General features: G+C 34.7%; 1 protein-coding gene and 1 pseudogene across 3 annotated transcripts; one reads left to right on the top strand and one right to left on the bottom strand.

Moving 5' to 3' along the window:
• The first annotated feature begins 2,844 nt into the window (after nt 1–2,844).
• LOC122313796 (BTB/POZ domain-containing protein At1g63850-like) lies at nt 2,845–5,687 on the top strand. 3 transcript variants are annotated; one of them, XM_043129035.1, is made up of 3 exons: nt 2,845–4,069; nt 4,868–4,949; nt 5,303–5,444. In XM_043129035.1, the coding sequence occupies exons 1-2, from the start codon at nt 2,999–3,001 to the stop codon at nt 4,943–4,945; spliced, it is 1,149 nt and encodes a 382-aa protein (XP_042984969.1). In that variant the 5' UTR covers nt 2,845–2,998; the 3' UTR covers nt 4,946–4,949; nt 5,303–5,444. The 3 variants fall into 3 exon arrangements, with proteins under 3 accessions (XP_042984969.1, XP_042984970.1, XP_042984968.1); XM_043129036.1 differs by lacking the exon at nt 5,303–5,444 and having other exon boundaries at nt 2,846–4,069; nt 4,830–4,949; XM_043129034.1 differs by lacking the exon at nt 4,868–4,949 and having other exon boundaries at nt 2,848–4,069; nt 5,303–5,687.
• Nucleotides 5,688–6,563: 876 nt separating this feature from the next.
• LOC122313355 lies at nt 6,564–10,375 on the bottom strand (annotated as a pseudogene).
• Between the last annotated feature and the right edge of the window lie 10,827 nt (nt 10,376–21,202).

Raw genomic sequence — 21,202 nt, 5'->3', positions numbered from 1 at the left:
GAAAGTTAGAAAAAAAAATTATTTTTTAATATTATTATTATTTTAAAATTTGAAAAATTTGAAATTTTTATTATGATAATTATAATAATTCAAATTATAATAATTTGAAAAAAATGTTTTATACGATAATTATAACGTCACAATGAGTGTGGGGCTATGCACATTTATTGATTTGCTAACAAAAATGGTGAGTGTGCCGTGTCCGTGACTGAATTTATTGTAACATACCGGGTATTGTTTAAAGACCGTCTTAACGTAGATGGCCCACGTTGAATGTTTTGTTCGGAAATACGAATGATTATTGTGATTTGTGGGAGTAAAGTTTGTCACTCGAGCTATTGCATTCACGTGTAAATGCCGGTCTATTTTTCGCAAGGATAATCCTACTCTCCCCGTACTTCCATCATCCATAATATGCATTAAATAATTAAAAACTATTTATGAAACAATTATTTAGTCACAAATGTTAGGTAGACACGACAGAGTCCCTTATTTAATGAGGGGCTAGCTGTTTTTTTTTTTTTTTTGCAGTGCTTAGCTAAAAAGAACGAAAAATATTAGGAGTGGATCCAAAATCGGTGAAATGTAATTAATTAAATTCAAAGGGCACAAGGAATAGAGTTAGACCCCGATGCAATTATGCTAAGAGAGGAAGTCCTGATACGATGTGCTTCTGCGTCTGTCGGAATTGATTTGGTTGGTTGGTTGCGGGGACCGTTGGACATAGGGAGTTGGGATTTGGGACCCCATAACGGTGGATTTTGGCCCCATACCCATGTGTTTCGGGCCATGAAAATCTTCACTAATTACAATACGAGGGAGGCTGGTCATCATTCACACCACATGATTTATATATTCTTTATTATTTTATTTTATTAATTAAATTATTATATTTATAATTTATACATCACCTATTTAGTATTAATAAATAGAATTATTAACAAAATATAGATCATGGATCCACACAGTTTCGAGATGTTCAAGTTGTGTAGTTTAATTAAAAAAAAAAGATTGATACATTTGGAACTGTACAGAATTTACATAATCATTTTCTAAAAATATAAAAATATAATCAATAACTTGTACACCATTACATAATAAGATATTAATTCTTCAAAAAACTATTGACTATTTATTTTAATTTAAACATATTTAAATTCAAAAAAATATTATAATATTATTTTAAAAGAATTATATATTAATCATATCTGTATCAAAATACATTCGTAATATCTTATCCATATTATTTTGTTGACTAGATTTCTCAAGATTATTATATTTCCTCAAATCAAACCATTGTTCCTTGATTTTCACAAATACAAATTAAACAAAAATGGCTGCTTTTGATACATGAAAAGATGGGATTTTTATTTTCCATCTTTTTGGTTTTAGGTAATTAGACCATTCATTTCCGACCACGATTTCTGGCCATGGAAAAGATAATCCACTCTTTTAGCATACCATGAATGTACATAGAATTTCTCATGAAATCTTTACCTTGTGTTTCTATCGATTAAACTTGGGCATTATCTACTTTCAAACAATATGCGAAAGTACGATAATGTTTCAAGGTGTACACTAGCTTATAAAAATAGAGAGAGAAAATTCCATAAAAATTTAGTAATGATTTATCCCTTGTTTGGGCCAAGCAGCAAGTGGACTGGGGTCAATCTCAATGCTTTCCGAGAAAAAGACTTGGCATATGGAGCAGAGCACTGGGCATTGGCCCTTGGGCCATTGGCAGATGGAGCGGATCCGTCTTGGAAAGTGTTTACTTGTGATTTATTATTAATATTTGTCGAAAAATAATAATTTCAAATACTTAGAAAATGCTTCAATTTACATTTCAAAAATCATAATTTTTTGGGATTTTGCAGAATATCATAATCAACCTACTTTAATAAACTTACATTATTATTTTTTATGAAGTTAAAAAGGATCATAAAAAATAAAATACTATGTATTAAAAACATTGGCTTTGATTTTTAATTTTTAAGCCTTAAAAAAGAGTCAAGACTATCACGAAGGATTTGACGCAAAGCTAGAGCACCAGTATTAACTTCATCAAAAGTTAATGCATCCTCAAATTTTAATAAATTTATTTAAAATAAATTTGTATTAGATTCATCAAATTAGTATTTGAAAAGTTTTGAATTACAATAATTATTGTTCTTCTTTTAAATTTAAAGGTATACTATTCTACCTTCAAATTAATATTTTATTCTAATTTTAATAGATAATTATTTTATTTTATTTTATTCTAAATTATTTGGAAATCAATTATTTAAGTACTAAATTAAACTATTAATATCCATATAGTTAGCATAATTACAAAATATGAAGAAAAAAATAATAATATTATTATTAAAAAATAATATTATATTATTATTTTGATGAATCTAATGATTAATTCAATGTAGAATTATAGATATGAAAGTTTTAGATTTATGAAAAATTTATACTTTTTATCAAATTTTGAAGATGAATTTGATGAATCTAATACTAATGTTCTTATAAGAAAAACATTATTCTTAAATTTTGTTATTAATAATATAATATTAAATAATTGAAATATATTTATGAGTAAAGTCTGTGACATATTAATCGTTTAATATCAATAGACAATAATTAATATAAAAATCGTATGCCACTGCCTTGTTATAGAAAGTAAAGGAAGCAATTGACAGATATAGTCGACGTGCAATCGACTGTAAAAAAGTGAATTAATACGGGACTTATATGAAAAAAAATAATTTTTTTTATTTATATAAATCTATTTGAATATAAAAAAAAAATTATTTATTCTATACAACTAATTATATGCTGACTGCATTTACCAACTGTACGTATCAAAGCCCGAACAATATGACCAAAGCTGACCCAAGCCCCCAAGACGGTGCATGTTTTATCAGATAATTTTCTCGGCGTCTCTCCCAGTTGTATCTGGAGAGAAAAAATTCCCAACCAAATCCTTTTCCTACAGGCTGTAGCAGAGAAAATGACGAGACATGGGCCCGAGAAACGGCGGCGCTTGGATCCCTCCTCCACCGCCGGCGTAGTTTTCAACGACCGCTCCACCGCCGACGTCATCCTCCGCCTCTTCATTGAACCCTCTTCCTTCGACTCTCCCACCACCATTACCGCAGCCTCCGATTCTGACGTTCAGATCTACCTCCACTCCCACGTCCTTCAACGCTCCAAATACTTCTCCGCCCTCTTATCCGACAGGTGGCAACCACCCCCCGGCCTGAAAACGGGCAAAAATCCCAATCCCAAACCCTTGAAACTCAACCTTGGGGTCCCACCTACCCCCGGGTCCCTCCAGTCCCACCTCTCTGTCCTCCAACTCCTCTACTGTTCGGATATCTCCAATTCCATCGACAGCGCCTCCAACGCCCTCGATCTCCTCCCCGTCGCCCTCGAGCTCCTCTTCGAGGACTGCGTCAAGTCCTGTGTCCAGTTCCTCGAGGCCGTGCCCTGGACCGAGGACGAAGAGAAGCGAGTTCTCGGTCTAATCCCATCCCTGAAAGAGGAAGAGAGCAAGGAACTTCTCGATAGGGTTTCGCCCGGTCAAACCGATTTGTGCGAGGAAATGCTGCACGGGCTGGTCTTATCCGCTATTCACAACTATCCGAACATGGCGATCGTGAAGGCCTTCGTGGCGAAGCTCCTGAGGGATTTATCGTCGAGGGACGCTGCCAAGAGGGTCTTGGAGAGCGCGTTCGAGACCAGCTTGAAGGTCGTCAAGGAGTCGTTGGAGGAATACTCGAGCCCGGACTTCAGAGGGGATCACAACGAGACCGAGGCGATTCAGAGGCTCAATCTTCACAAGGCGATGACCAACGGCAGGCATTTGCTATGGTTGGTGGAGAGAATGATCGAGCTGAGGGTGGCCGATTCCGCAGTCAAGGAGTGGAGCGACCAGGCGGCATTCACGGCCGATTTTCAGAGGGCGTTTCGTGACGATGCGTGGAGGAATATCGTGCCAGGGTTACCGGTTGTTGTGCTGAGATGCACCACGAAGCTCGCCAATGCTGTCGCTGCGGGCAACATTTTGGCCACCAGACAGGTACTTCCTGTCTGCCGATGGACTAACTTTCTTATTGTATTCGTTTTACGTGCTGGTTGAAATAGTTTAGTGGGTACCCTTAATAGTTGGTGGCTGGATCTTGAGTTCTTAGATTTGGGCAAAACACGGGCCAATTGGTAATAGGACTGGTCATTTTTAATTTATTGGAATCGCTTTTGACTACGTGATAAGGATAATTTTCTAGGGAACAGATTGCGGTGGGTGCCAGACTAGATGGGTTAATTCTTTGTAAAATTTCCCTTGTCTTGCATTCCAACTCTTCTCCCTTACGAGCAGTGTTCAGTACCTGATTGTCTGATCAAATTCTATGATGTCTCGACTCTTGACCGTCAAAGTGATATGCCATGTTGATGATGAAAATGCATTTTGCTTGGTGAGTTGTCGAGGGCAGTTAGTTCTATTTTCATGGTGGATTTATCGTTGTTGGGTTTCTGGAGGAAAATTTAATGGGCAAATAATAACAAGAGGCTATATCTTAATTCTAGAGTTAAGATTTGGAAGAATGCAAGAATAGCACCAAAATAGTGTGAGGAGCTAAAACCCTTTTTCCCTTTGTTCTCATCTACCGACAAATTCATTGCCACCACTTGCCCTGCACAAGCTGAATCGTAAATGGTTAATTTTTATTTCATTGTTTGCTCGCTTATACCGTCTGTTTGCCTCCATTAAGCCCATTTTGACATCCAAGGGGTTGGCTTAAGTGGTAAGGACCTTGGTCATGGTGTTATGTTCCTTCCAGGTTTAAGGTTTGAATCCTTTGGTGCCAACAATTTTTAGGGCTCACATCTGATCGGTAAAAAGCTGATGATTTACCTGATCCATGATGGGGATGGGTTACACGGCACTGGTCTTTAACCAGGTAAAAGACATGTTGCATTTGTAGTCTCCATGATTCCTCATCATAAAAAGAGTAAACCCATTTGCCTCCTTAACATGATTACTAATAGTCATATATCTAAATACACACACACACACACATATCAAAATTATCAAAACTGGGTTTGTCCTGTAGTCTTGGTGGCCAGTGGACATGCAATCACTCTCATGGTAGAGGTACAGGCTTTTATATTATTTAAGACAGAATCTTTGTGTTCTGAGTACTCCTTGACCTTTGATCCGATGGTACTTGACTTATACACCAGTTTATCAACTTTAATCAAAATTAAACTCCAAATAAACCATGCCTATGTATTTTCTTCTCTTATTTTTCAGGTTAGAAAGAAGCTAGTGAAAAATTGGCTTCCCGTTCTTATTGTATGCAAGGAAAATGTCTCGCCTAGTAACAGATCACCGTACCTGGAACTGGAAGAGACATTTCTGAGAATAATCTCCACCCTGCCAATGTCAGATGCACAAGAGCTGTTGCAGCAGTGCCTCAGCTTTTCAACTCGAAATGTTGAAGATTGCCCTCACTTGTTCACAGCATTCAACACCTGGTTCCGGCGTGCGGCTCGACCTCCACGGACAGACAACCTTAGTTAGACACAATGAAGGCTCTGTCAAATATTGTGCATACTAACACCGTCATTGGATAGAGCTTTGTGTGGACTGTGAATATTAGCATCCATTTAGACAGGGCCTAAAGGGCTATTGCAAACTGATGAGACTCCTCTTTCAAACTCCTTTCATAATTAGAGGCAGAGTGTTTGAAAATAACAGATTTGAACCCAAAAATCTAAGTGATAATGAGCCTTTGGGAAAAATCATTTTTGCTGTCAGAATTAGCTAGTAACTTCTATACACAAGTTTGAGAAAATCTTCTGATGGAAAAGAGCCATACTACTCGTAAAAAAATAAATTTCACTATCTCGAGACATAATTCTTATATTTAAATATTATTATTTATTTAGAATTTGAAAAAAATTAATAAAAAATTGAATTATTTATTAAATTTTATATGAAGATTTAGAAAAGTTGCAATGATGAGATGAAAATTTTTAATGGCCAACCTGAACCTAACTCTAGGAAATTGAGAGGTTATAAAGAACCAATAATATAATTTTGTATACATGTATCGGGAATATTCACTTTCTTGTATGAAAATTAAATTTATGAACTTAGTTGAGGGAAAGAAAGTAAGCTTTGGACGGTCTTTACCATCCAATTACTACTGGTTCAATATATTAACCTAGATATTATTTATGTGGGTATCAAGTATGTATATATATAAGAAAAAAGAAAAAAGAAATATACGAAATTTGTATACTTTATAATTAAATTTTGCATTAACATTAGCAGTGACTTGATCTTTTATCCACTTTTTCAGGACTTCTTTGGTTAGACTATCTCATTTTATCTAATCATTATAACTTTTTTAAACTCAAATATAAAATATAATAAATAATTCAATTTTCTCAAATCTCAAAATAAAAAATATTAAAAAATTATATTTTAATAATATTTTATTTAACTTTCATCTTATTTCATCTATGTAACTAAATGATTCTTTGTTAAACATGTTCACGACACAATATGCCATCACACTGATAATGTTCCTATATTATGCATGCCAAACCAACTATATATTTGGTATGTATATATTGTTCCTTGCTCGGCCACTGATTTCATCTATAGCCGAAAGCTAGAATCAATACAACACAGACATCAAGCAAAGCTAACAGATACAAAATAGTACAAAGAAGTCTGAGTCACGAGCAGTCGAGGGGATCTACATTCTACACATCCTTCCATTACAAAAACTTCACGGCTATTATTTTATTAATACCTTACAAAACAAAAGTAGCAGAACTTCACAGCTATTTAGGGCCGCTGTAGACTGCACAACTTACATGAGGATCTCAACATACTAATGAGGTCTTTCTCTGAAAATCTAGTGCCAGAGATGCTGAGAAATTTCCTGCTTGCGTGATTGTTCATCCAAAACCAATGGTCCTTCTCTACTAGATAATGCTTAGCCACAGGCGAGACCAAGGAGGCCTGAAGTCATGCATTCATGCATTTCCTGCACTTGATTTTAAAAGAGACGAGCCTCCTCAATGACAACAGACACATGCCAAGGGTACCACCGAATTAACTGTTTTTCCATCACTGAAGAGTTGAATGGATGGAATTTGGCAAGAAGGGCAAACAGGAAAAGCCTGGATTATGGTAGCCGCCTTCTGAAGTTACGGGTGGTGCCTTGGTAGGTTCGAACCAGTAAGCCCACTCCAATTCCAATTCCAAGACAAATGCTGAGGCCAATCCCAACACCCACCCTTACCCCAGATTGAACCACGAAAGCTCTCCATCTTCACCTTCAAAATATGCTGTTCCAGGGTACTGGTTATTGTAGGTGTCTTCATTTTCTGGTTTGTGGTTTGGGTATTCTGACATCTGTGAAAGTCAAAATGAAATAAAAAGCAGGATGCCTGGTTATGGGAAGGAACATTTATAATACAAGTAACTACAAAGATATCCTAGGTGACAAAATGTTTCTTAGCTCCCCAAGGTAAATGCCAACCATAAGAGACAAGTAGGGTATGCCAAATTATGGAAACCATATGAAAGAAAATCAATTAAGTCTTAGCTGCAGTAACAATATCAATTACAATCATGCTCAGGTTATTGCACCAACTAGGCACTGAAGAAATCCTGAAGTTGACTTCAGCTAATCAATTTAGACACAGAAATTTCATATTAAGACATCACTTTGAAGATAAAGTTCCAATATGGTTAAAAGATTTTGTACCTACTCAAGTGTCAGAAAGTACTTCAGTACTATAAGCTGCAACAGAGAAGCAAGTGTGTTAAAGAGGCAACATATTTGTAGATCAGCTCATATACATATGAAATTGGCAATAGCAGCAAAACTAACAGTGCAGAAGGGAGGGGTCGACAAGATACTGGATTTAGCAGATAAAGAAAGAACGCTATGAACAAACTGAGAAGTTCAACTGAGAGAATTCCTGAGACTCCCACAAAACTTCTTTCTTGGGTCAGCATCATTTGACTGCTCAGAACAGCAGGTGATCTCTCTATTAGACTATCGCTAATGAATAATCGCCAAGATTTTGCAGGTGAAGGAAATTGTCCTCAGAAGGGATATTGAATATCTCCACTATAAGCTAACTCTAAACCTCGCCTGTAAGAATTACGAGAGAACTTTTCTAATCCTTCCAAGTCCGGGGTCATCCTGATTATACCTCTTCACTAAATCAGAATGGGTTCTAAGAGTGATGTGGGCCAAAAGCTGCAAGTGTTTGACACATGAACTGAACATGTAGGAACAGTGAAGAACATGCAAAATGCAAAGAAGATAATCATGGGAAGCCACTCAACCAGCTTGGGTTATGCAGTTGCAGCAAAGAGTAGGTAATCCTTCCAGGATTGTTTATGTCAGCATACATTCCAAGGAAAACCATGAAAGATAATGATACTTCTGTTATGCAGCTCACTGAAATAATGCCACAAAACAAAGGAGTAGCACCGTATCAATTCTTAGCTTCAAAACATGTCCAGACATCCCATACTTTTGCAACAAGAACTACTAAAGTGAGTGAACTTTAGGCAACAAACATGGGATCAAATGTGGGCGGTATAATGCAATACTTAACATTATAGACGAATAGAACCAAAACTTAAAAAATGCTAACCATTGAACTCCTACCTGCAAAGCAAGCATGGAAGGAACAAGTTTCTGCCCTTCAGTCGCTTCATACTCAGGTATTGAAACCAATGTGCCCTTCCTCGTATGCTTTCTTCGATGAGTAAGTTGCAAAGTATTTGTTAAGATAATTGGAGTGCCCGAACAGGACCCTGCAATGTAGACCTCCATTGTAGGTGAAGCCAACTCTGGCCCCAACACTTGCTTTCCCTTGAAGAAGCCAGTACCCACAGTTACATCAGATTTACAATTCATGATCCACGCCCAACCTTGATTATTCATTTCCCTGACAGAACCATTATGATTACACAATTCTAAAATCCCAGACAACACAAGAAGATCCTTGTCGAAGACCTCGAACTTCACACTTCCTGTCGTCCTAATACTATCAGTACTCACAAAAGTAGCCTCTTCAGACTTCTTATCCAATCGATCTCTTCTAAGATGAGCTGACACCCCATCAGAATATATACTAGTTCTAACACCATTGACTTCAAGAAGAGTATCATGGTTGAGGGGAACATGGTTGACTGTGAGGTACTCGGGAGTCGAATCATCAATTTCACATTTGCTAACTCGAACATAAAAAACCCTCAAATCAAGCCAAGTTAGAGAAACCTTGGCGCAGGGTTGATAAGAAGAGTTCATCATAACCATGTGGCCATTGTTAGTCGGTCCATTTCCATTAGACGTTGCATAAGCATGTTCCATGGCCCCAAAGAGTTCAAAATCCGTCCACTTCAATCAATTCAATTGAGTTGAGAATTTTTGGACAATTCATACAAATGAAATTCAAGCGAGGAAAGAAAACCCAAAGCATCGTTTGGACACTGGAAGACCAACAAACAAAAGAAAGCAGAACCCAAATCAGTATTCAAGATAAGGAATTGGGGGTGTAAACAGATATGAACGGCAGTCTATGTGGAGCAATAACTGAATAAAAGAACTTCTAATTTATAACCGCCGAAACCCAGTTCAGACAGGAAGCACGCCTATCGGAAAGAAAGAATAGAAAGGACACGGAGGTCTACACTCAACTATATATGGAACCTAACAAGATAGAGGGCTTAAACAGAGGAACATCACCCTTAGATGAAAACATTCTACTTTCTGCATAAATTGCACACATACACAAACATAAGATAATCACACAGATCAGAGGCCAACATGGAACAAACTACCCAACAAGAAGCAGAAAGGAAAGATAAAGAAGGGATAAGAAGATGGAAAACTAAAAGAGAAAAATCCAAAGAACAGTAGTGAACCCCAGCATATATTGACAGCAAAAGCTGAACAACGTGTGTCTCTTTCCAAACTGATTCACACCCAATTTGAGGTGAAGTAAAAATCACATCAAGCTCAACTAACGGGAAAAAGGGCCACCAACATTAAAAAAATTCAAAATGAACATATTTCAATAGAAAAACTGTAGGAATCACCGATGGTGAAAATACCATCGTCACCAGAGCAATCAAATGCTACTGGAAGAATTGGTTCTCGCTCAAGTTGCAACTAAACAAAACTAGTGTACTCCTAACCATTCGATCATACATCAGAAAAAAATAAATAAAACCCCACAGATTCCAACAAAATACCGTCAATTGACGACAAATAACCCGTGCCATATAAACAGACAAATCTCTCTCTCTCTCTCTCTCCAAGAAAAAAAAACATACAAAACCTCAACAATATTTGATTCCCAGGAAAACTCACCGCAAATATCTTGAATTCTCTCTTTACAGCCTCCGAATACTGGTGATCGGATTTGAGCTTCTAGTGTGAGCACTGGCCCCGCCAAAAGAGAGAAAAAAAAACGGAGCTTTGAGGCCCCAGAAAAATTGTAGCCACGCAAAGGACTACAGCTTACTAAACAAGACCCACCAGACACACTGAATTGACAAGCAAAATCGGGTTGGCCACTTGGCCTTAAATAATTGAGAATCAATTAACTGAAAAAAATTGACAAACGCACAAATTAATAATGGTCGTTATCATTTAATTTTATCGGAAATATCAGCTAGAGTTGAAAAGATAAAAGTTTAATAAAATATTATTAATATATTAATTTAATATTATTATTTTAAAATTAAAAAAAATAAATTATTTTTTATATTTTATATAAAAATTTTAAAAATATTATAATAATAAAATAAATAAATAAAACTTATTATCGCTTAAGTGGGGTTGTTCTGTATCAGATATTCTTGGAATCTTATCCGAAGACGGGGAAAAACGTTAGAAAGGCAACTTATACACGGCCTATGTATTGAAAAGGACAGCGAGCTTTCGTGTTATCGGGCATACAGGATTTATGAACATACGAGAGAGATTTCTCTATCTTCTGTCTGGAAGTAAACATTGGTGAACAAAAATCATGCTAAATAAATTATAAATTGTTGTAAAATAACATTGTTGTAAAATAAATTATATGACCACCGTGAGCTAGCCGTAAAATGCATAGTGCATAGTGCTAGCATAGTGAGCTAGCCGTAAAATGCATAGTACTAGTCGTAAAAGGCATAGTCCCATTTGTATTCCTATATATATCGTTAAATCCTTTAAGAAATTCATAAGTTTTCATAACTTCTCTGAGCTCTATCTCTTTCTATCTCATTTTGAAAGTTTTATAACACGTTATGGCTCTTTCTTTTCAATGATTTCATAACACGTTATCAGCATGAAAGTTCTGACGATTTTGAAGCTAGTAATCCTCTACTTCAAGTAAGTTTTTCAATATATTTTTGTAGTTTCCAAAATAAATATGAAATGTTACATTACTTAATGAAAACTCTATACTTATGTTCATGATTTATATATGTAAAAAATGTCAAATCTTACAAAATTGAAATTCGTTGCTCTTAACATTTCTGGAAAAAATTATCTATCTTGGATCCTTGATGCTGAGATCTATCTGGATGTAATGAACCTGGGAAATACAATTAAAGAAGGAAATCAAGGGTCCCTGCAGGACCGTGCTAAGATAATGATTTTCCTTCGGCACCATCTTTATGAAGAATTAAAAACTGAGTATCTAACGGTGAAAGATCCACTTATTTTGTGGAATGATTTAAGGGAGAGATATGAACACCAGAAAACTGTAATCCTCCCAAAAACTTGTCATGATTGGATGCACCTGAGGTTACAAGACTTCAAGAGTGTTAGTGAGTATAACTCTGTACTCTTTAAAATTAGCTCGCTATTGAAATTATGTGGTGAAAAAGTCACTGATGATGACTTGTTAGATAAGACATATACTGTTTTTCATGCCTCAAATGTGCTCCTGCAGCAGCAGTATCGAGAGCGAAAATTCAAAAAATATTCTGAACTTATATCTTGTCTTCTATTAGCTGAGCAAAATAATGAGCTTTTGTTAAGAAATCACTAATCACGTCCTACTAGTTCTATATCATTCCCTGAAGTGAATAGTACTAGATTTACAGCATTCCCAAAAGCGAATGGTGCATCTTTTCAAAGAAAACGAGGGCGTGGACGTGGTAGGAAAAACTATAGAAGTGGAGGTCCTAAAAGTGACTACACTAAAAAGGATAATAATAAATATACACCGTACCACAAGAAGTGGTTTAACGCAGAGAATGACAAAGGTCCTCAAAACAAATTTTTAAATAAAGATGAAGATGAATGCCATAGATGTGGTATGACTAGACATTGGGCTCGTGTCTGTCGTACAGATAAGCACTTGGTTGACTTATACCAATCTTCTATAAAAGAAAAAATAAAGAAATTTGAAACAAATTTTACTGAACCATCATATGCTTTAGATTCTATAGATGGAGAAGATATTATAAGTCTTGATGTTTCTGATTTCTTTGAGGATTCTAGTGGTAGAGTTGATCATGGAAGTGTTCATTTTTAATTAATGTATTTCCTTTATCTTATTATAAAATATTTTTATATTCTGCAATATTTTGTAGTAATGAAAGTTTTATTTATTCTTTTATACTTGTTATAAATTATTAATGATATGATTTATCTGAGAATGGAAATAGAGCATCCCTGAAGGATCGCCCTAAATCAATAATTTTATTGAGTATCTCATATGAGTGATACTTGTACAAAAGCTCATTATGATTTATGCACCTGAAGTTGCATAATTGAAATTGTGGAAAGAATATATATTTGAATGAACGTCTCGAATGTGCTCCTGAAGTAGCAATATCGAGTATGCTCCTGAAGTAGCAATATGAAATGCAAACGTTCACAATGTATTCTAAATTTGTATCAGGTCTTTCAGTGACTGAGCAAAATAATGAGCTTTTGATAAGAATCATTTGTCACGTCTTACTAGATTTATATCATTCCCTGAAGTGAATGATAATGAATTTATATCATTCTATTCCCTGAAGTGAAAAGAATGATACGAAACTAAGAAATTGGACGTGATAATGAATATCTTTTCGGGCCAGAAGCTCGTATTGGAAAAGCTGTAAGCTTTCTTTTTGAGATGATATTATACAATTATTGAATCAAATATTATGATGCATCAAAAGGTGATATGATTCAAAATATTTGTATCTTTTCATAGTTATCTTGATCATCCAAAATCAATTACGATAAGTCGAATGATTTTCATATGGACGTCCATAAAAGAACCAAAAGATTCTTTTACTATAAAGTCTTACCACCATAAGTAGAAAGAAAAATTTGCTTGAAGCAAATAAGATAAAATTATTTGACGTTATCTTGATTATCATATGTGAATCAGAAGTTCAAATGATAATTAAATTTTGAATGCAATAAGATAAAAGTGTCTCATATTCTAGCTGCTAAAATTCCAGCGAGGATTGAAGTCCCTGTAGGACAATTAAGAAATTCAACAGTCTGAAAGCATGTGAGACCTATTGATACAAAAGTTACTGCATCTCAAAAGAGAAAGGCACAAATAATTTGGTGCTCCTGAAGAGGCCATACCCACAAAACAAGCAATAAAGTCCATTCAAATTCTCTGTATAAAATTCTCCTATATAAACTCTTGAAGAGTGCCTCATGAAAATGTTTTTCATGAAAATGTCTTCCCTTGAAGAGGGACACGTACCTGAAAATAATGAGATCTCGTTATATTCCATGAATAATAGAGAAATTATGGACAGAAATAAAATCGTTGTCGACAACGTATTTCCATATGAGATGTCAATTGACATTGCCAGAAGTAATGATGAAAGTGAATCAAGAATCGTCAAAGAATACGACGTAAAATATTGACCAAATTTGAAAGAAACAATTCCTGCAGAATTGATTCACTAGCAAAATATGATGCATCGGGACTTATAGTCCAAACACCTAAAGAGGTGATGCTTGTTGAATGTCAGTGGGTATTTATGGAAATGAAATAAAAATGTGATATATAAATCACGAGTCAGTTTCTCAATTCCTGCAGAATTGATATCACTAAGTAAAATGTGATAAATATGGACTTGAAATCCAAACACCTAAAGAGGTGATTTTTGTGTGGATATTTATATACATGATATAAAAAGCCTGAAACTTTTAATATGAAAATGTGATATAGAAATCACAAGTTAGTTTCTCGAAGAGACAATATTGATATGATTTTAAAGTGGTTGAAATTATATTGAGATTTTTATTAGCTTGAAAGTTACCGAGAATTTGGATATGCATGATTAACTGCATATTTATATGGATCATTGGATCATGATATATATATAAAAATCCCTGAAGGATAGAAAATGTCTGAAGCTTATAATATGAATACATCTGGAAATATGTATTCTATCAAGTTTCAAAGATCTTTATATGATCTAAAGCAATCCAAACGCAAATAGAAACAAGCTATTATTGTAGTTTATATATATGATTTAAATGTCATTGAGGCTCTAGAAGAGCTCATGAAAATTACACATATTTGAAATATAAATCTGAAATTTTTGCGGCTTCAAGGGGAAGATGGATGATGTTATTAGTCATGAAATACCATCTTTTAATACAATTAGTATTTCAGATTCATATTATGGGTTTGATATGAAGTGTGCATTATTAAAGAAGAAATAAAAGGGAGCACACAGAATATCTACCAAAAGATAGAAACACAAATATGAATATTTGTGAAATATTATTTTATTATCTTGAAGCAAGAATTACAAAAATTTGAGGCACTTTGCCTCATTCTTCAAACGCTCTTGTTTTTCAAGAATCTGCATGGCATCCCTATCTAAAGAGGTGGGCAATCGAAAAGAAAATTTAAGCAAGAATTTTAAATCCCTATTCTCTTATTTTATTGATTCTATCTAGGGCTGCGCATTGACAGAGTCGGAGTCGGTATCTGGGTCATCCGACTCCGACTCCGACTTTGTCGGAGGCCGAGTCCGACCTCCAACTCCGGCTCCGAAGGCTCCGGCTCCGACTTGTCGGAGCGGAGTCGGTGAGACCGTGGGAGGGCAGTGGCCCGTGGGCACCGTGCGATCACTGCGATGAACCAGATCTACGACGGCGTGGGGACTCGGGGCGACGGCCGTCGGAGGCTGGGGCTGCGCGGCTGCGCCGTTTCGTGGGGGCTGAGTGCCGCACTGCAGTCTGCCGAGTGCCGAATGGCCAGAGACTAGAGAGAGAGAAAGAGAGACTTGAGAGAGAGAGAGAGAGAGAGAGAGAGAGAGAGAGAGAGAGAGAGAGAGAGAGGCATCTCGGTTACAACTCAAAATGGGATTTATGAGTTCACGGAGGGACGACGGAGGAGCTCCGGCACGGCACGGGTTCAGAATCTTCAGATGAGAGGTACGGGTTCACGAGTCGGTGAAGGTTGAGAACTTGAGATGACTCAGATGAGAGGAAACGGCAGAGGAAGAAAAGTGATGAGAGGAAACGGCAGAGGAAGAAAAGTGATCAGTGACAGCGAAGGGGGGGGGAACCCTAATGGGTTGCACAGAAACGGTGCCGTTTGGGGTTATTTTAACCCCAAACGGCGCCGTTTGTTGGGGGGAAGTGAAAACTGCACAGAAATGGCGCCGTTTGGAGTTATTTTAACCCCAAACGGCGTCGTTTGTTGGGGGGGAAAGTGAAATGTTTATAACTGTTGCACCCAAACGGCGCCATTTGTTGGGGGGGGTGGGAGAAGTGAAAACCCATTAATAATAGTATAACTATATATATATTATATAAATATAGTTAATTAGTAAGTTAATATATAACTATATATATTATAGTATATAAGTATAACTATATATATTATATAAATATAGTTAATTAGTAAGTTAATATATAACTATATATTTTATATTATATAAGTACTCCTCCAATATATTATATAAATATAGTTAATTAGTAAGTTAATATATAACTATATATATTATATTATATAAGTACTCCTCAAATATATTATATAAATATAGTTAATTAGTAAGTTAATATATAACTATATATACTATAGTATATAAGTACTCCTCCAATATATTATATAAGTATAGTTAATTACTAAGTTAATATATAACTATATATATTATATTATATAAGTATAACTATATATATTATATAAGTATAGTTAATTAGTAAGTTAATATATAACTATATATATATTATATTATATAAGTATAACTATATATATTATATAATTATAGTTATATATATATTATATTATATAAGTATAACTATATATATTATATAAGTATGGTTATAATTTATAATTTATATTTAATTTTGCTCCATTAATTAAGTTAATATATAACTATATATATTATATTATATAAGTATAACTATATATATTATATAATTATAGTTAATTACTATACATAGTATAGTAACTATATACTATACAAGCCCTTAATATATATAGTATATATATAACTATATATTATATATTGACTTATAGTAAACTAGTAATGTAAAATATAAAATAAGTTATAGTAACTTATATAGTAACTTAGTAATGTAAATTAACTATATAAGGTATAGTAACTTATATAGTAACTTATAGTAAATTAGTAATGTAAATTAACTATATAAGGTATGGTAACTTATATAGTAACTATATTAACTTATAGTAACTTATAGTAAATTAGTAATGTAAATTAACTATATAAGGTATAGTAATTAGTAACTTATAGTGTAACTAATAACTATATTAACTTATAGTAACTTACTAACTTATAGTAAATTAGTAATGTAAATTAACTTATAGTAACTATATTAACTTATATTATTCATTATAATGTTTATAGATTATTATTTATTAGATGTTAATATATTGATAACAAATATTTTTATAAAATATGCACAATATCGGAGTCGGAGTCGGAGTAGAAGTCGGAGTCGGAGTCGGATCGGATCGGAGTCGGGACACCTCTACCTCCGACTCCGACTCCGACTTCCAGGGGGAAAAAACTCCGACTCCGACTCCGACTTGTCGGAGTCGGAGCGGAGTCGGAGTCGGAGTCAGATTTTCGGATTTCTGCTCAGCCCTAATTCTATCTTCATGTTAGACTCGAGAAGAAGTCGCTGAAGTATAGCAATATTCTCGTGGAGATTGTCAACTCCACAAGTTCTGAATTGCAGTCACTGAGAAAATGCGACAATGGATGATGAGTATCAGGTACCGAGACTCACAAGCTCATAGATAACTTCATTATCTGACTTATGAGTCAGATCATTATATTGCATGATAGCACCTGTGATAGAAGCAGGAACAACTGATGAACGAGGTGCAGAGTACCTCATATATTGGCCATGAGAATATCGCTGAGTCATTATAGGATAAGAATGCAGAAAGAGATTGCAGAGTAAAAATGCAGTATGATTACAGAAAAGTGAAGAAGATGAGATACGAACGAAGATGAGCTGAATATCTCTTTTATAGAGAAAATTATGATACAACATCTCTCGTGAAGTAAGAGAAAATAGATGAAATATAGTTTCATAGCTCTGCGGTGCCTGACAGCACGACTGACAGCTGCGACGCCTGACAGCACTCCTAACACCTACAGAGGAGTTGAAAATCCGCGGTGCTTGTCTGATCTTAAAAGGCTGGCTACCGTTTTTATTAAAAAATGAGGTTAGCGATTTAATGTTGATGAATTCTCCACTAACTGTGTTATTTACAAGAACTCCATAAGAGTACAACTCCAGAAGAGTAGTGATGAGCAGAAAGATCCAGTTGTGATTATTTTATCAACATGGATCAAGTCCACAGTTAGTTGGATGTACAGATGCGAGTTATCTTTCAGATACACACAAGAAGATCATTGCAATTCATGAAGAGAAATGTGAAATTAAAGTCAAGCAGATACGATCAAGTGATAATCTGGCAGATTTATTCACAAAAGCATTACCAACTGCAACATTTAAAAAGATTGTGCAGAACATTGGAATGCGGAGACTTGAAGACCTTTTATCGTGCACTTTTCAAGGGAAGTAATGTCTTGAAGACTTATGCTGATTGTACTCTTTTTCCTTTGCTAAGGTTTTATCCCACTGGGTTTTCCTTTGCAAGGTTTTAATGAGGCAATCTTAAAGTATTTTACGGTACACATGAATATTGTACTCTTTTTCCTTCGCTATTGGTTTTTTTCCCACAGGGTTTTTCCTTGGCAAGATTTTAACGATGCATATTCTTTATATGTGGTCATCCAAAGGGGAAGTGTTGTAAAATAACATTGTTGTAAAATAAATTGTATGACCACCGTGACCTAGCCGTAAAATGCATAGTGCATAGTGCTAGCATAGTGAGCTAGCCGCAAAATGCATAGTGCTAGTTGTAAAAGGCATAGTCCCCTTTGTACTCCTATATATATTGTTGAATCTTTTAAGAAAGTCATAAGTTTTCATAACCTCTCTGAACTCTATCTCTTTCTCTCTCATTTTGAAAGTTTTATAACACGTTATGGCTCTTTCTTTTTAATGATTTCATAACATAAATTTTATTATAAAAATCTCGTAATATTTTTGTTACAAGGGATAGGATGCAAGAGCTCGATCTTAAGCACATGGGAATGTAAGCTGCAAGTGCTTTATTTTTATGAAGATAAAGTATACCCTGTTAAGTAAAGCCATGACAATTGGACAAAGTGACGAGGAACGTGTTGTCCTACTTTTCTTTTTCTTTTTTTAATAAAGCTTGCATGTATTAAGTAAAAAAATATTACAAAGTATTTAAGGAGATTCTTTTCCATTGTCTATTAACAAAATATAAATAGGGATAATATCTAATGAAATGCTATCAAACAGAGAGTTCGTAGCTGCCCATTGTGCCATTGAATGCGCAAGTCAATTTTGAGGTCAATCTATTTTGTTAAAGCTCCATTCATTGTGAGATTTCAAAAAAGCGGCAATATCATTCGAGATTGAAGATATTTGCCAAATCATTTCCTCTTCATTGATAGAAGAAATAACCAATAGTGAGTCACCAACAAAAGAGATGGATGAAAAGTTGAGATGGTCTACCATTTTAAAATACAATTATGCCACTAATGCTTCTGCTATCGTTGGGATTGTAGTAAGATTTTTCTCAATCTAGATTTCAATGACTTCACCAATTGAGTCTCTACTTATTGTCGAGGCAAAAAAGAATGAGTTTTTGATTGCTGCATCAAAAGGAATGCAAATTTGATTTGTGGGAAGTTTTTGCCATTCTTTTTCTACTTTGATGCTTAGCTTTTCTTGCCAAGCCTGTAAATTTTCTTTATAAGAGAGATTCAACTGTTGTGATATCTTGTGGATAGAGAGCTCCTTGTGATTATGAATAATATCATTTTGAAGTCTCCAAGTAAAGTCTAAAAACAGAGCCGCAAAGATTTTGAAAAATCTTGGGTATCTTATTCAGCAAATGGAGATCTATCCCATCTTGTGTACAGAAGTAATAAAATCTTTAATGACTTTACCAATTGAGTCTCTACTTATTGTCGAGGCAAAAAAAAAAGCGTTTTTGATTGCTACATCAAAAGAAATGCAAATTTGATTTGTGGAAAGTTTTTGCCATTCTTTCTCTACTTTGATGCTTAGCTTTTCTTGCCAAGCCTGTAAATTTTCTTTATAAGAGAGATTCAACTGCTGTGATATCTTATGAATAGAGAGCTCCTTCTGATTATGAATAATATCATTTTGAAGTCTCCAAGTAAAGTCTAAAAATAGAGCCGCAAAGATTTTGAAAAATCTTAGGTATCTTATTCAACAAATGGATATCTATCCCATCTTGCATACAGAAGTAATCAAATCTTTAATGATTTTACCAATTGAGTCTCTACTTATTGTCGAGGCAAAAAAGAATGAGTTTTTGATTGCTGCATCAAAAGGAATGCAAATTTGATTTGTGGGAAGTTTTTGCCATTCTTTGTCTACTTTGATGTTTAGCTTTTCTTGCCAAGCCTGTAAATTTTCTTTATAAGAGAGATTCAACTACTGTGATATCTTGTGGATAGAGAGCTCATTGTGATTATGAATAATATCATTTTGAAAAGTCTAAAAACAGAGCCGCAAAGATTTTGAAAAATCTTGGGTATCTTATTCAGCAAATGGAGATCTATCCCATCTTGTGTACAGAAGTAATAAAATCTTTAATGACTTTACCAATTGAGTCTCTACTTATTGTCAGGTAAAAAAGAATGCGTTTTTTTATTGCTGCATCAAAATGAATGCAAATTTGATTTGTGGGAAGCTTTTGCCATTCTTTTTCTACTTTGATGCTTAGCTTTTCTTTCCAAGCCTGTAAATTTTTTTTATAAGAGAGATTCAATTGCTATGATATCTTGTGGATAGAGAGCTCATTGTGATTATGAATAATATCATTTTAAAGTCTCCAAGTAAAGTCTAAAAACAGAGTCGCAAAGATTTTGAAAAATCTTGGATATCTTATTCAGCAAATGAAGATCTATCTTATCTTGAGTACAGAAGTAATCAAATCTTTAATGACTTTACCAATTGAGTCTCTACTTATTGTCGAGGCAAAAAAGAATGAGTTTTTGATTGCTGTATCAAAAGGAATGTAAATTTGATTTGTGGGAAGTTTTTGCCATTCTTTTTCTACTTGATGCTGAGCTTTTCTTGCCAAGCCTGTAAATTTTCTTTATAAGAGAGATTCAACTGCTGTGATATCTTGGGATAGAGAGCTCCTTGTGATTATGAATAATATCATTTTGAAGTCTCCAAGTAAAGTCTAAAAACAGAGCCGCAAAGATTTTAAAAAATCTTGGGTATCTTATTCAGCAAATGGAGATCTATCCCATCTTGCGTACAGAAGTAATCAAATCTTTAATGACTTTACCAATTGAGTCTCTACTTATTGTCGAGGCAAAAAAGAATGAGTTTTTGATTGCTGTATCAAAAGGAATGTAAATTTGATTTGTGGGAAGTTTTTGCCATTCTTTTTCTACTTGATGCTGAGCTTTTCTTGCCAAGCCTGTAAATTTTCTTTATAAGAGAGATTCAACTACTGTGATATCTTGTGGATAGAGAGCTCATTGTGATTATGAATAATATCATTTTGAAAAGTCTAAAAACAGAGCCGCAAAGATTTTGAAAAATCTTGGGTATCTTATTCAGCAAATGGAGAT

The sequence above is a fragment of the Carya illinoinensis genome, chromosome 6, assembly GCF_018687715.1.
Source record: "Carya illinoinensis cultivar Pawnee chromosome 6, C.illinoinensisPawnee_v1, whole genome shotgun sequence".
Taxonomy (NCBI): domain Eukaryota; kingdom Viridiplantae; phylum Streptophyta; class Magnoliopsida; order Fagales; family Juglandaceae; genus Carya; species Carya illinoinensis.
This window is presented reverse-complemented; position numbering and strand designations above follow the sequence as displayed.

Bases quoted from the DNA above. Each gene is read 5' to 3' on its own strand.
- LOC122313796 (XM_043129034.1), top strand. From the start codon at position 2,999: ATGACGAGACATGGGCCCGAGAAACGGCGGCGCTTGGATCCCTCCTCC. The intron at 4,070-5,302 runs GTACTTCCTGTC...CTTATTTTTCAG, and splicing joins ACATTTTGGCCACCAGACAG to GTTAGAAAGAAGCTAGTGAA.